The sequence below is a fragment of the Tamandua tetradactyla genome, chromosome 1 (genome assembly GCF_023851605.1).
Source record: "Tamandua tetradactyla isolate mTamTet1 chromosome 1, mTamTet1.pri, whole genome shotgun sequence".
NCBI classification, from domain to species: Eukaryota; Metazoa; Chordata; class Mammalia; order Pilosa; family Myrmecophagidae; genus Tamandua; species Tamandua tetradactyla.
The window spans coordinates 219406903-219422422 of NC_135327.1; the positions used below are offsets into that span (position 1 = coordinate 219406903).

The window sequence follows — 15520 nt, forward strand, 5'->3', positions numbered from 1 at the left end:
TACCAGAGACCCTCAGACTCACAGTTGAAGCAAGGCTTTTGAACCGTGATTTGGGTGACCTTAAGAGGACAGAGCACTGTTAACAGTGACTACACTAAACTGAGCTTGCTCTCTAGACTTTTACTAAACTCTCTTTGCATTTCCCATCTCTTTAGCTTTATTTTGATTGTTAAAGACAGAAAAGGCAATTTCTAATAAGTTATTAATGAAAGTTTGTGGGCCATGAAGAGCTTTTGCAACTTTCTCAAATGTCAGGAGCGGACTGGCTGATGAAATGGGTGCTCAGTAAAATTTGACCTTCCCAGGAAGGTCTTATTTTAGTAATTTTTATATTATAATTAGTAATATAATATATTACTGTCTTATATTAGTAATTTTTAAGGCTCCAACTAGGGCACTGCCCCCCCACACACACACACACAGAGCTGGGTTCTCCTTTCTCCTGAGTGATTTCCCTTAGCTTATTACAATTAACTGGTGTAATCTTACATTTTTTAATGCCTTTTAACAAAAGTGGGCTTTTACTTTAATGGAAATTGAAGCATGGGCATAATACAATTGTATTAGGGTTCTCTTGAAAAAAAGAAGCAACAGGAGATACTTGAAATATGAGATTTTTATAAGTGTCTCACACAACAATGGAAATGCAAGAGTCCAAAATCCATAGGGCAGGCTGTGATGCTGGAAACTCTGATGTGAAGAGTATTGATGAACTTCACAGAAGGGGTTTGCTGGCTGAAGAAGCTGGGAAAATTCCCTTTTCCTCCCGTAAAAATCTTCAGCTGATCAGCTCAAATCCAGCTGATTGGATTATCTCATTTGCGGGAGATGCTCCCTTAGTTGGTCGTAGATGTAGTCAACCACAGAAACACTCAACTGACTGATGATGGTTTATCGACCAGCCATGAAATGTCCTTGCAGTAATGGTTATGCAAGTGCTTGCCTCACTAGACAACTGGGCACCATTACCTGGCCAAGTTGACCTAATTAGACCTCAGACCTAATCATCACAATCCACCCCTATTCAACTTGGCAGCTGTCTGTATATATCACCTTAAACCATGCTTAATTATTAAATAAAACACAATAGCAGACGTGTTTCACCTAACAATATTCATCTATCCGTACAACCAGAAATGTACTAATCTCTTCAGAACAGGGTGCAAGTCCTTAAGTAACATTCACTCTTTTTTTTTTTTTGGCATGGGAATTGTACCCAGGTATCCGGCATGGCAGGTGAGAATTCTGCCACTGAGCCACTGTTGCGCTGCCCACCATTCACTCTTAAACTCAATATCCTATGACTTAAACATGAACAATGCAATGTGTATCACATGATAAGAAGAAAGCAGGATATTTGCATTATGTACAAATGCAGGCATTCTCATAACAAGACAAGGAGGAAATTTTTATACCATTACAGTCCTTGTTCCTCTTAACTGGTCGTGTGGTGGTAGTTCGTATTTATGACTGCATTCTTCCTCTACCCATTCCATACTCCCTTTACCCTCCATTGACTTTAATAGCAGAACATGCTAGTATTAAGAGACACCCTAGGTAGTCTCCTGTTTCCCAGGAAAACTCTTCTTTATTTCCACTATGTAGTTGCAGTCCTATTTCCCCTTAATAGTCAGAATCAATCACCCCAGCCAGTGCAGTCACCCCCTTCCTTGCCTGTTGATTCTAGGGGCAGTGGAAGCCCAAGGTGGCCAGGTGGCAGTCTTAACTTCCAGTTCAGTGGAGCCATTGTTGTGTCTCCTGATAGGAATACTCCTCCTTTTGGAACTAAGGTCAGTTTCTGGCATCCCAGGTCACCAGTCTGTCATTCTGAATGCTTTGATCCCATGGGCCTTTTGCAGTCAGGAGACAGATGGCCTGGTAGCATCCCAAAGCCTCTGAGCCAACCCACTCATCTTCTTGGGTGTCTGTACTCTTAACTTACTACTTAGATTATTGAGAATAGAAAAGATTTTTCACAAATAAAGAAACTTTGGGAAGGGGATTTCCCAAGCCAAAGAAAAAGAACATGAGGCAAGGAAATGGAGCTCCTTTTAACAACATGGTTTAAGTAGGCTTTTCAGGCAATCAGAATGGTCTAGGTATGGACACATTGTAGGACAGTGCCAGGAGTGAGGCTTCTTCCATCCCTTACAGTGTGATTTTTTTCAAGAAAGTGAATACTCACCCGACAGTCGACTCTTCTCAGTGAATGGTTTCCTTCTGCACTCTGCAACACCCTCAGGAGAGCTAATAGCAAAATGCACTGGGACTCGAGGCATAGCAGTAGACAAAGAGATGGAAATACCAGTCCAGATTGTTGGGGAGAAATGTTTCCTGGCTAGCTTGCCAAAACATGTTGCTGGATTTCAGCTTCCAGGTTCTTGGCCATGCCATGAGGAAGAATTCAAGGGCACAGCATAGCAGAAAGTACACAGATAGAAAATTTATTGAAAACACATGTGAGAAGACATACTGGCACTCTCACAAGAAAAAACAAAAGGTGAGAGGCTTGTGTGTGTGTGTTTTAAAAATATTTTTGTACTAGCAACATATATCATCCAAAATTTCCCGTTAACTACATTCAGATATGTAATGCAGTGGTGATGATTACGTTACAATGTTGTGCTGCCATCATCACTATAAATTATCAAGACTTTTCCATCACTCCATCAGGTGATGACTCTAAACAGAAACTGCACCAGTTAAACATTAACTCCCCATTCCCTACCCCACTGCATTCTCTGGTAACCTGTGTTCTCATTTCTGACTATGAATTTGCTTATTCTAATTATTTCATATCTGTAAGATCATACAAAATTTCTGTTATGTCTGGCTTATTTCACTGTACATGATGTCTTCAAGTTTCATCTATGTTGTCATATATGCAGAACTTCATTTTAATACCTGAATGATATTTTATAGGAGTATATACTACATTTTGTTTATCCGTTTATCAGTTGATAAACACTTTAGTAGTTTCCGCCTTTTGGCAATGTGAATAAAACCACTATGAACATTGATGTGCAGATATATGTTGGCGTCTGCTTTCATTTCTTTGGGGTATATACCTAGAAGTGATGTTTCTCACTCATATGATAATTCTATATGAACTTTCTGAGAAGCTGCCAAACTGTCTTCCATAGCAGCTGCACCATTTTACATTCCCATCAGCAGCGGATGAGTATTCCTGCTTCTTCACATCCTCTCTGACACTTGTAATTTTTGTTTTGTTTTTGTTTTTAAATAGTAGCTATTCTAGTGACTGTGAAATGGTATCTCATTATGGTTTTGATTTGTGTTTCTTTAATTGCTAATGCTTTTGAACATCTTTTCATATGCTTTTTGGCTGCTTGTTTATCTTTTTTGGTGAGACATCTATTCAAGTCTTTTGCCCAGTTTTAACTTGTCTTTTTATTGTTGTAGGATTTCTTTATGAATTCTGCATGTCAAACTTTTATCAGATATGTGGTTTCCAAATATTTTCTCCCATTGAGTAGGTTGTCTTTTCATTTTAATGATAAAGTTCTTTGCATAAATGTTTGTAATTTTAACGAGTTCCCATTTATCTGTTTTTTCTTTTCTTGCTTGTACTTTGTGTGTAAAGTCTAAGAAACCATTGCCTCACACAGGATCCTGAAGATAGTTTTCTATGTTTTCCTCTAGGAATTTTATAGTTCTGGTTCTTATATTTATGTCTTTGATCTATTTTGGTTTAATTTTTTTATGAGGTATGGGGTAAAGGTCTTCCTTCAGTTCTTTGCATAGGGATGTTGAGTTCTCTCAGCACCATTTCTTGAAGAGGCTATTCTTTCCCAATTGAGTGGACTTGGCAGCATTTTGAAAAATCAGTTGGCCATAGATATGAGGATCTATTTCTGAATTCTGATTCCATTGATCTATGTATCTATAATTGTACCAGTACCATGCTGTTTTTACCACTTGCTTTGTAATAAGTCAAAAAATGTGAGTCCTCCAACTTCTTCATTTTTGAGATGGCTTTGGCTATTCAGGGCATTTTACCCTTCCATGTAAATTTGGTGTTTGCTTTTTCTACTTCTGCAAAGAAGGCCTTAGAATTTGGGTTGGGATTGCATTGAATCTGCAAATTGCTTAGGGTAGAACTGACATCTTAACAGTTCCAAGCCATGAACATGGACTGTTTTTCCATTTATTAAGGTTTTCTTTGATTTCTTTTAGCAATGTTTTGTAGTTTTCTGTATATAAATCCTTTACAAATATATAGAAACCCTACTGATATTTGTGAGTTGATCTTGTGCCCTTCCACTCTCTCCTTGTCCTTTGTGTTCAGCAGTTTTTTTACTTTGTCTTGGCATATTTAACTTCACATTTATCCTCTTTGGGGTTAATTGGGCATCTTGGATATGCAGATCCATGCCTTTTCCTAAATTTAGGAAGTTTTCTGCCATTATTTCTTTGAATATTCCTTCTGCCCCTTTCTTTCTGTCTTCTCCTTTTAGACTCTCAAAATGCAGGTATTTTACACTTAAATGTCCCACATGTTCCTTAGGCAGTTTTCATTTATTCTGACTTTTTCTTTCTGCTTCTCAGCCTGACCCATTGTCTTGTCTTTGAATTCACTAATTTTTCTTTTACCAGCTCCAATCTGCTGTTGAAACCCTTTAGAGAATTTTTCATTAAGTTATTGTGTTCCTCACCTTCAGTAGTTGTTTTTGGTTCCTTTTTAAAATTTCTATCTCTCTGAGAGTCTTATATTGTCTAGTCATTATTTTCCTGATATCCTTTAGTTCGCTCTCTCTGCATTTTCCTTCAATTCCTTGAGCATATTGAGGATAATTTTTAAAAAGTGTTTTTCTGATATGTCCACAGTTTTCATAATTTTTAATCTTCTTCCTTTGGATGGGCCATCATTTTTCATTTCTTTGTTAATCTTGTAGTCTTTTTTTGCACACTGTGCATTCCGTTATGTTAAATGTTAGCTCTGGGATTTAGTACCTTAGCTGTCTGTTTCTTGTTTATGTCTTGAGTTTAACAGATTAACTTCAGTGCAAGGAGCTAACAAAATCAAACAAACCCAAACAAAAAACAAAAAAACACCTTTCACTGTCTTTGCAAATCGGCTTTGTGTTGATTGGTGCCCTTCTTCAGAATTTAGCCCTCCTATTAAGTAGATCAGCGAAAGCAAATACAAAGTGCAGGGGTTTCCCTTTCTTTTCTGAGCCTTTCTAGTCTTGTACTTGGTGGTAGCCTTAGAAGTTCCCCTGTTTACAGGAATTACAATGCCCCTCTACACCTTATGTATTAGACTTTCTCTGTAGGATATTCTATTGTAAGACTAAAAGTCATTAATCCTTTGCCGTAAGACTGTTTGACCTAATTGCTTCTTATGCTGCTTTAGCTGTCCCAAGCTGCTTTTTCTGAAGGCATATCTGGGGGGCGGGGAGGGGTAGGTGGAGAGAAGTTTCCAAGGTCAGTCTTTCTCAACTGAAACAAAGCCAAGGACTTATAATGGGAGTAGTGGATGACTCTATGCCAAGGGAAGAGGGGCCAAGGGAGGGACCAGCAAGGGTGCCAGGAGCTGCTTCTATGGCTTTTGAAGTTCCTCTTTCTTGATTCAGCATATTAATTAATGTAGCCTTTTTGACATTTCCATAGGTTTCAGGAAGGTACTATCTATAAGACATCTCTGCCTTTTGCCCAAGTCAGGTTGGAATAATGGCTGCCTTCAGTCAACCCCCAACAATCTACTGTAGCTGATCAAAACCTATGATCTGTGATCAGACCACACACCTCTGGATCTAGGGAAACTGTGTTTATATCCACCCTTTCATGAGCAAGATGCACCAGCATCCAGAGCTGTGGAGCACACTGCTTACCTTTTGCAAGCCTGGGGATGGTAGCTGCTGCAAGGAGTACCAGTAATTATTCACCAGTAATTACCGAGGTTTATACCAACCTCTTCCTCTCCCACTTTCTTGGGTTCTCCATTGTGTGTTTACTAGACCCTGAGTTTCAAAATTGTTGATTCAGACAGTTCTTACCAGTTTAATAGTTGTTCTGGTGGAGGGACTTAATCTGGGAACAGTTAGGTCTTTTTTAAATAGCTTTATTAAGATATAATTTGCATACCATACAGTTTGGTTACTTAAAATGTACAATTCATTGCCTTTTAGTATATATACAGATATTTGTAATTGTTACCATTGTTAATTTTAGAATATTTTCATCACCTGAAGAATTCTCATATCCTTTAGTTGTCACTCCTTACTTCCCAACCCCCAGCCCCTAGCACTAAACAACTGCTAATTGTCTTTCTGCCTGTATAGATTTCCATGTTATGGACTTTCTATGAGTGGAATTTTTTTTTTTAGTGGAATTTTTAATTTCAGTTATTGTACTTTTCAACTCCATAGTCTCCATTTGGTTCTTCTCTATAACTGCTTCTTTTTTACTCATATTCTCTCTTTGAGACATCGTGTTGCCATACCTTCCTTTACTCCTTTAGTCATGCTTTCCTCTAGTTCTATGAGCATATTTATAATGACTACTTTGAAATCTTTCTTCTGTTTAATGCAGCATTTGATTGCTCTCACAGGCAATTTCTGTTGCCTACTTTTTCCCCAGTGTCTGGGTCATGATTTCTTTTGGTTTGCCTTGTAATTTGTTATTTGGAAACTGGACATTGTAGGGAATATATTGTAACAACTCTGGGTATTGGTCTTTCCCTTCTCCAGGGCTCTTCTTGTCATTTAGTTACTTATGGATTATTTTAGGGATGTGCGTTTCCCTCCCTCAGAGTTAAGGCACTCTTGTTCATCATGGGGGCACAGCTTTGGGTGTGCCCATAACTCCCTGGAATGGCAGTGGTACTGTGGACTCTTCCCCACTATTTCCATGGCCAAAACCACCTGTTAAACTCCCCTGATTGCTCCCTGATTGCTGTATAGTTTTCAACAGTGCTGTCACATGTATTTCTCTACAAACTCATCCTTCCACGGATAATTTCTGAAGTCAGTGTTTAATATCTGTCCTTAACTTCAGTTGTTCTCCTCCCACTGCCTAACTCCCTAGTACTCCTGCAGACTAGTTGGCTGAGACTATAGGCCACTTCTTCATGAAGTCCACTCATCTATTCCCTTTTTCCTTCACAACAACCTCCACTGGTTTTGAGAGCACTATTGGACCTCTCCAGGCTCTGCAGTGAAGTTGCAAATGAAGTCAATTCCTTTGGAAGAGACTACCAGCTATTTTTTTTTAAGGCCTGCTTCCCTCGCCAGGCAAAATCCCTGAGCCAGGGCTTTGGTGCTGGGGGTGGGGCAGTGACAGGCTTCTCTCTGAGTGACATCCCCACATTAGGAGCCGAGTGTTTGGTAGTGGGGGGTAGAAGGGCCGAACCTGAGGTCCTCTCAGTTTGCCTTTCAGGGAGGAGCCTGGAGCTGCAGGGAGGGCTATGCAGTGTGCCTGGCCCAAAGTAGAGCCTTTGTTCCAAGAGTGGGGGATTGGGCAGGAAAAGGGAACCCTGTCTTTCAACCACACTTACCCAGGACTTATCCTTAGCAACAGGCAGCTGGGGGCCAGATGAGAAACATTGAAGTCTTCCCTGGAAGAAAGCTACCCAACTAGGGTCTGGGGTGAGGAGTGGGGAGGGGAGCCCTGTGCTCTTGACACACCAGTCTGGATGCATATACCGCAGACCTTGGCTTTTCTCACAGAATTTCTCCTTCTGTTCCTGAATAGATGTTTCTTCATTTGCTGTTTGCCCTAGACCATTTCCAGAGGCTTTGAATGGGTGGTGGTTTTTTATATTTCTCATGAGTTTCACTGGGGAGCCAGATCGGTGGAACTCTTCACCAAATCATGATTGACTTCCTGAGTCTATTTCTATGTTTGCTTTCTTCGGAATTGTGTCAGTCATAGTTTGGGAAGAATCAACAGAAGTTGTTCTGAAACTGAACACACACATTTATTTAAAATGAAAATGTAAGCATTCTTCATAGCAGGAAGTCAGTAGGTACTATTTAAAGAGATAGGAGAATGGGGTTCCTTGGCTGGCATCCTTGCCTCCTGTCAGTTGGCCATCTCTCACTCCTTATATCTTCTCTTCCGGTTTCTGCTGACTTTGGGTCTGTCCATATGGCTCTCTCTGATCTCTGGCTTCCGATTTATTCTCTTTATAAGGTCTCCAGTAATATGGATTAAAAACCACCTGATTCAGTTGACTACACCTTAACTAAAAATAACATCTTCCAAAAATCCCATTTACAAATGGTTTCACACCCCCAGAAATGCAGATTCAGATTAAGAACATGTCTTTGAAGGGAGTTTATGATTCAAGCTACCACACCTGTATAGAGTAATTAAAATTTATTTTCCGATTTGCAAAAACTGCAAATATCCACACCTCCCGTTTGAAAAGTACTTTGCTAGGCCTGAGGTAGATTACAAAATAATAATAAAACACTGTGTCTGTCTTCAAATAATTAATAACTCCAGTGGGAGAGAACCTTATACACAAAAATTTCTGATAGAGGATTAAAGAAAATGAAGGGGCGGGAGTTGAGTGGGTGCTGGGAAGAGTATAACATCACGGGCTTCAGTGTTCCAGTAGAAGCACTGGTGGCGGCTCATCTGGCAAGTCTCACCTGTAGGTCTGGGGATAGCACAGTAGATGAGTGGATGTCATCTTTAAAGCTCTACATCACATTGGAGCTTAATACCGGTTACCTCTGATGGAAGGAAAAGAAATGGGGATCTTTTTCTTTATTCATTTTTATATTCAGAGTTTTTTCATATGTATATTGAGACAGTAAAACAAAAGAACCCCTCATCTTCGTAATTAGTAAACCTTGCTAAGATGAAGGTTTAAAAATTTTTTTCTAAATTACAAAGTCAACACAGTGGTCAATCAATATACATTTTATTGTACATTAGAAATGTACCCAATGTCTATTGCCTCCCTATTGCAGTCCTGTTAGGGGAGAGGAGAAAACCAAGAAATATAAAATGTACTTTAATTCTAAGACTAGAATTAAATGTCTGGTTTTTAATCATGAATTTGAATTCTCACCAAATATAGTGTTAATTGTGTGACTCAAAGGGTCCTTGATCACACATATGCTGAATTAGTCACATGTGAATATAATGAATCATTCTTGGTTATTCTGATAGCTTATATGTCTATAATCAGTTCTGTTTTGTGATCAGGTTGGGATGATAAAATAATTGTAGTTTCCATTAAAATTGTATCTCAAAAAAAGCATTTAGAATGTCAGTTAACAAGTGTAAATTATGTATAACATCAATAACAGTTAAGTTGGTTCAAATTTTAAAAATTGGTTGAAAGAAATGGAGAGTGGGGCTTTAACTGGTCATCTTTGTACTTTCAGAAAGAGCTGGTTATCTTCTTGGGCAGTGTTACAGGGTTCATCTTTACTTTTTACCAAGACTCAAGGAAGTAGCACAAGTTGGGTAAGTATTTTCTCTCTTTGGAGGTTTTATACATTTAAAAATTATGTAGATAATCTTGTACCTGAAATTCAGAAAGTGACTTCCAAAGTCTTTCTAGCTACAGGTAGTATGCAAATAAAAATAAATGAAGATTTCTTAGTTAAAGAGGCATTTTGACTCCCAAGAGAAGGAAGATAACTAATTAGGAAAGTCTAATCAGTTGTGTTATTAAGATCAACAAATTCTGTTGCAGCCATTGAATTGAAAGGTGGGGCTTAATACTTGGGCATTATAGAACAAATACATACCTCGATTCATCATGAATCAAGTTTACTGTGTTATACTTTGCTATTTTAGATATTAATTAGAAAATAAGCAGTGGGGTGGCAGGCTCCATCCTGAATTGTGGTCTAACATGTTGGATACTAGTCAGAGATTCAGATGCCAATGTCTATGTCTATTTTCAGCCAGTTTTTAAAAAAGGAAATGTCACCATTACGTCGGGGATTTTGCTTTTTATACATTTGAATGTTTACTAACCATACTCCAGTTATTTATAATACAAACCCTAAAAATTATGAATTGTGACATATGATACTAACTAAAAATTTTTGAATGCTTAATATATATCAGTTACTATTCTAAGTACAGAGGATTATGTGTAGATAATCCTCTGAACCACTCTGGGATAGTTAGTGATAATCTACCCACCTAACCTTATAGATGAGAAATGAGGTCTAAAACAGATTGGTAACTTGCTCACAGTCTTACAGCTACTGATTGACAGATCTAGGTTTATAACTTGGATGTCTGGCTCCAGAGTTTACGCTCCTGGATATTTCTAAAAATTTTTGATAGTTGAGTTTGAAGTAGCAATAGCTTAAATAAAATTTAAAACAAAATTAATCTTCATGTTTAGTCTGCTTTATATTCTAAAACCAGTATTTTCTTACTATTACTAAATTTCTATAAAATGAATAGGATCCATGAAACTTATGTTTGAAAGAGAAATTCATTTGATAAGTTCAAACAAATATTATTCATCTATAAATATAACGCAGCCATGTAGCATTGCTCTGAACTAAATACCACAAAGCACGTTAGTCCTCAGAAACTCTCATATGACAGCATAAAAATCCACATGGATTGGACACAAATGTGAGCATGCTAGAAAATTTCTTTTGTTTTCTTACGGTAATCCTTTGATTTGTTCTCTGTTCAACCAGTGAAGTGTAAATGACTTCTGAAATACTTTCCATAATGAAAAAATTGAAAATTTGGTTACTTATCTTAAATTGATAATTTTGTCTTTCTCCTTTTCCCCAACATAAAACATATGCTGCTATTTTGTTTTTGTTAATGTATTTCTAAAGGACTATATAATTATTTCTTTCTACTTATGGCTCAACTTTTATTTGAAATTCAGTGAAGAAAATGAAAGGAAAGGAATGGAGAAGCAATTAGAGATTAGTAAATAAAGGAAATTCCCAGAAGACTGCTGCATAATGGTTATTCATATAATAATTACTGGTGTTTAAAAGGTAAAGGTTGTGGTATGGACAAAGCAAATGGGTAGAGCAGTGTGGTAAGTGAGGCATCATTAGTTAGGCAGGTTTGTATGTGATTTACAGGAAATGAAACATTTTTTTTTTTTAGTTTAAAAATGTTAAATGAACCCCCAACACATAATTTAGAAGTAAATAACATAGCTCCTGTCTTCAATACTTACCTTGTAGTGGGGAGACTTACAAATGAACAGTTACAGTATATTTCCCTCTCTCTAAGATATCATTCATCATATCCTATGTTTCCTTTTCTCTGAGATATCATTCATATTCTTTAAGGGTTTTAAAAATAACCCCCCAAGGGCGGGCCGCGGTGGCTCAGCGGGCAAGAGTGCTTGCCTGCCATGCCGGAGGACCTCGGTTCGATTCCCGGCCCCAGCCCATGTAAAAAACAAACAAACAAACAAAATATAATAAAACAAGAAAATGTTTAAAGATGTTTCCCTTTCTTCCTCCCTTCCTTCCTTCCATCCTTCCTTCCTTCTCTCTGTCTTTCCTTTCAAAAAAAAAAAAATAAATAAAAAAAAAAATAACCCCCCAAATATCTGTAATTATTCAAATGTTTATTTATATGTGCTTTAAGTTTCTAAACCTACTCATTTTTTTGAGCCAGGTAAATTAGGTGATTGGGGGTGGGGGTGGGGGTGGGCTGTCCCATGCATTGTAGGATGTTTAGCAGATGCCAGTAACATCTCCCCTCCCTATTTGTGACAAGAAAAAATGTGTCCAAACACTGTCATATGTGCCCTGAGAGACAAAATCACCTCCAGTTGAGAACCACTGTTGTAGAGGAAGGAAAAGGCAGGATATATGAGGCTAGATGGTAGGGTTGCTCCTGAGAAAAAACTTGAAAAGGGAGACCAGAGGATATTGCCCAGCAGGCCACGAGGTGGGAGCCCAGAGATTTCTGAGAAAGGGGCTGGGCATAATGGCATAGGGCTATGCGACCCCTCTCTCTTACCCCTCAAGTCTGCTATTCTGAATACAGGCCTAGACAAGTCTGTTTAATTTAAATTCTTTACAGCATTCATCTAAAAAAATAAAACATGAATTTATATAACAAAGTCAGAAAATAATCTGAAATAAACTTGAGGGCCTTTGAAAAAGTATTTGGAAGTTTAGTTTTGCTCATGTTTTATGTTTGCTTGTACAGTTGGATTTTTGTCCTGTCTGCTTCCATTATGTTTTTCTCTTGTGTGTCATTTTACCATTGTTATGACATCATTGTCTTCCCTTTTTCCATCAAGTCATTCTACCACCAGGGCTCAGTTTCTGAGCTCTTGCTTTCGCTGCTTACCTCTTGGAAAAGTTCTGTGAGTCGTCGGCCTGCTGTCGCATGTGTAAAATCTGCTCCTGTTTCAGCTGTCACTGTATGTGTCCTTCTTGCACACCCCTTGTACAATAATTCTGTTTTCTTTGCTGTGAATACATCGGGGTTGGTTTTAGTAGAGAACAGCGGGAATAGATTTTGAGAAAGAATAATAATAAACACAAAATTTTGCCAACCACACTCAATGCATTTTTCTAACATTCTATGTCGTACCATTGGATTTGTATTTGGTTGCTGTATCTTAATGCTAGTCATTTGTATCTTAGCTTATAGTTAACCTTCTACAGAGCATGTCATGACAACAAATTAAATTTTTATCATTTTGTTAAATGTGGGCATTAAAGTTTTATAACTTCTGAAATAGATCATTGCTACTTAAGAAGTTATCTCTACCCCTTACAGCTTCACGGTTAATGAAATAGGAATCAGGTATGTTTTTTGAACAGCAGAGGATACTGAAGAAGACAAAAACGTTGTAAACTGCTCTTGAACTTTTTAAGATAGTTTTTCTTATAGTCCACTAATAAATTCTAATATTCTAAATTTTATCTTTATTTCACTAATAAATTCCATATAATTCTTAAGTTTTGTTTTTTTATGACAAGTTTATTGTTTTAAGTCCACACTGCTAACTGAAAAGATGAAGTAAAAGAGGCCAGGGATACCTGGTAAAGCTGAACCATTTATTAAGTGTGATGCTGCTGAGTAGAGTCATTGTCATTGACATTGCAGAAAGTGAATAAATTACCATAAGGTTGGTGGGTAAGGTCCATTTCCAGCAACAAAACAATAATTTTATTTGAAATTAACATATTTTATACAATAAATATTTTAGCAAGTGAAATTATCTGTAACAAGTCTGTATGATATTAAGATTATAATTCTGCAACACTTGGAGATTTTAAAATCTCCAAACTTTTCAGTAACATATGAGTGCTGTTGCTCTCTATTCTTATTGAACCAATTTAGACAGAAATTTAAGTCAATCATGGTAAGGTACAGAATTGTGTAGATTTAACATAAATTTTCTGCTGTTTGCTAATGTTTATAATAAGAAAAAGGCTTTTTCTTCTCAATCCACCCATGTCAACTGTCTTCCCCTTCATTTAATGTTTTCTAGCATCTGGCTTTAGATATAAATTCTGATGGAGGCTGAATAAAAAAACACGGGACTTTAAGTTTTCTGTTTTTACAAATTGTTGCTAGTTGTTGACAACATAAATAGTCTATAAGGAAATAATTTTGAAAGCATAAAATTGAGTTTAGATAATGTTTATTAGGTGGGAAGGTACTTGGTATCTGCCAGGTATAATTTATATATATATAAGAATAATGTCTTGCCTTTTTGAGCATGTCAGTTAACAGGGTATATATAGTCCAGGATAAATTTCAAGAAATGGAATTGCTAAGCCAAAATATTCATGTATTTGTAAAACTGCAAATACAGTATTGCCAGAGATGTTTCAGTTTTCACATCACCTGTATCATATGAGGGTCAACCACCCCATCACCTCACTAACAGTTTTTTCTAGCTCTTTTTGCTTTCTTTTATTTTGTTTTGCCATTCTGGATTAAGAAAAGGTTTCGGTATGGTTTTATTTTGTATTTTTCTTATTATGATGGAAGTTGAGCCATTTTATATCCTTCTCTGTGAGCCGTATACTCATATCTTCAATTTTAAAGTAGAATTTGTTATTTTATAATAGAGAATGAGAAGAAAAATTCATGTTAGACTCCTACTCATTTTATTGTTAAGAATGTAAAATCGGTTTTAATTACTTTTAAATATACACATATACCTGAATATCATATAAAGTGTTTTTCTCCTTTCTAAAATGAAGTTTGGGAGTAGTCAGTCCAAACCAGAGTTCACAGTGGACCTCAAGGGGGCAATGATAGAGATGGCTTCGAAGGATAAATCCAGCAAAAAGAATGTACTTGAGGTAACACATTTCTTTTCTATATATAGCTCATAGTTCTTAACTCCAGTAATTAGATGTTCTGCATTTTTTTGTTATTTTTGGAAATAAGTCTTCATCATGACTAGTCAAAGCAAAGTTAGTAATTAAGTCAGTTTATATTACAATTTAAGGATGAAACAAATTGGCATAAAAATCTGAGCTTTGTTTGCATTAATTATTGGAACCTGGCTATATATTACAAGCTTTTATACCACAAATTCTTCTAAAAAGGGCGTGGTTCCACTTCCCATAACAAGTGCAATATTAAAATATACGTTAAAACCTTTTCATTTTGTCATTCAAAGCCCTCAGAGTAATATGTGATCCTGTGTCAGTTATTTATTGCCACATAGCAACACACCTCAGCCCTCCAAACCTAGTAGCTTAATAGAGTCAGTTTATGTGTTACTTTGTTGGGTTGGTTTGGCCTGGTCTGAGCTGGGTGGTTGTACTTGATTTCACTGAAATTATTTATGAGACTTTAATCATCCAGAGGCTTGCCTGGCCTGCAAGGTCCATGATGGCCTTGTTCACATGCCTGGGGTTGGTGCCAGCTGTGGACCAGCCTTTCGTTCTCAAGGAGGCTCCCCTGGCCATGCAGGGTTCCAAGAGGAGGAAGAGAAGATGCTGCAAGGCTTCTTGAGGCCCAGATTTGGAAATCACAGGTTTCTTGCACTGTATTCTGTTGTTAAAGCAAGACAAAGTCCAGCCTAGTATTCTGGGGAAAGGGGCCTAGGGTCCACATATTGATGGAAGAGCAGTGGAGTCACTGCAGGGGGGTGTGCCTAGGAGATGCAAACAGTCTTCCATATTCCAGCCTCATGATCCCTAGCCTCTTGTCTCAGTCCTTTCCTGTCTTGTTGTCTAGGCAGATGGGATTAGTTGCTTTTTCAAGTCAGAACCCAGGTATTCTCATCTGTATGAGTTTTACTCCTGTTTATTGTTCTGCCTTAAGTTCTGACCTATGTCATTCTCTGCTTGTCACGTATTACCTATCTTCTAAGACCCATGGCAGTTGTCACCTCAATAATAATGATTTTTCTTTGTGCTTTTAAAATAATATTTTTTTGTGTGCTTTGGATTATCGTTTGTAAATTATTCTCCCCAGTAGATGATTAAAAGTGTCTGGTTTTTTTTTTAAAGCAGAGATTTTATTTTTTCCTCATCTTTAAGTAAGATCCTCTAATTGAGGACCTCATTTGCAATGAGAATTCAATATTGGTTGACTCACTTGACCT

General features: G+C 37.4%; 1 protein-coding gene across 4 annotated transcripts in view; it reads left to right on the forward strand.

Annotated features, from left to right (window-relative positions):
- Positions 1–15520, forward strand: part of ARHGAP12 (Rho GTPase activating protein 12) — a 129565-nt gene that overhangs the window by 102623 nt on the left and 11422 nt on the right. For all 4 annotated transcript variants that reach the window (XM_077152286.1, XM_077152294.1, XM_077152302.1 and 1 more), the window contains 2 exons: positions 9366–9447; positions 14163–14264. In XM_077152286.1, coding sequence (XP_077008401.1) covers positions 9366–9447; positions 14163–14264 — 184 coding nt within the window. The remainder of the gene's footprint in view (positions 1–9365; positions 9448–14162; positions 14265–15520) is intronic.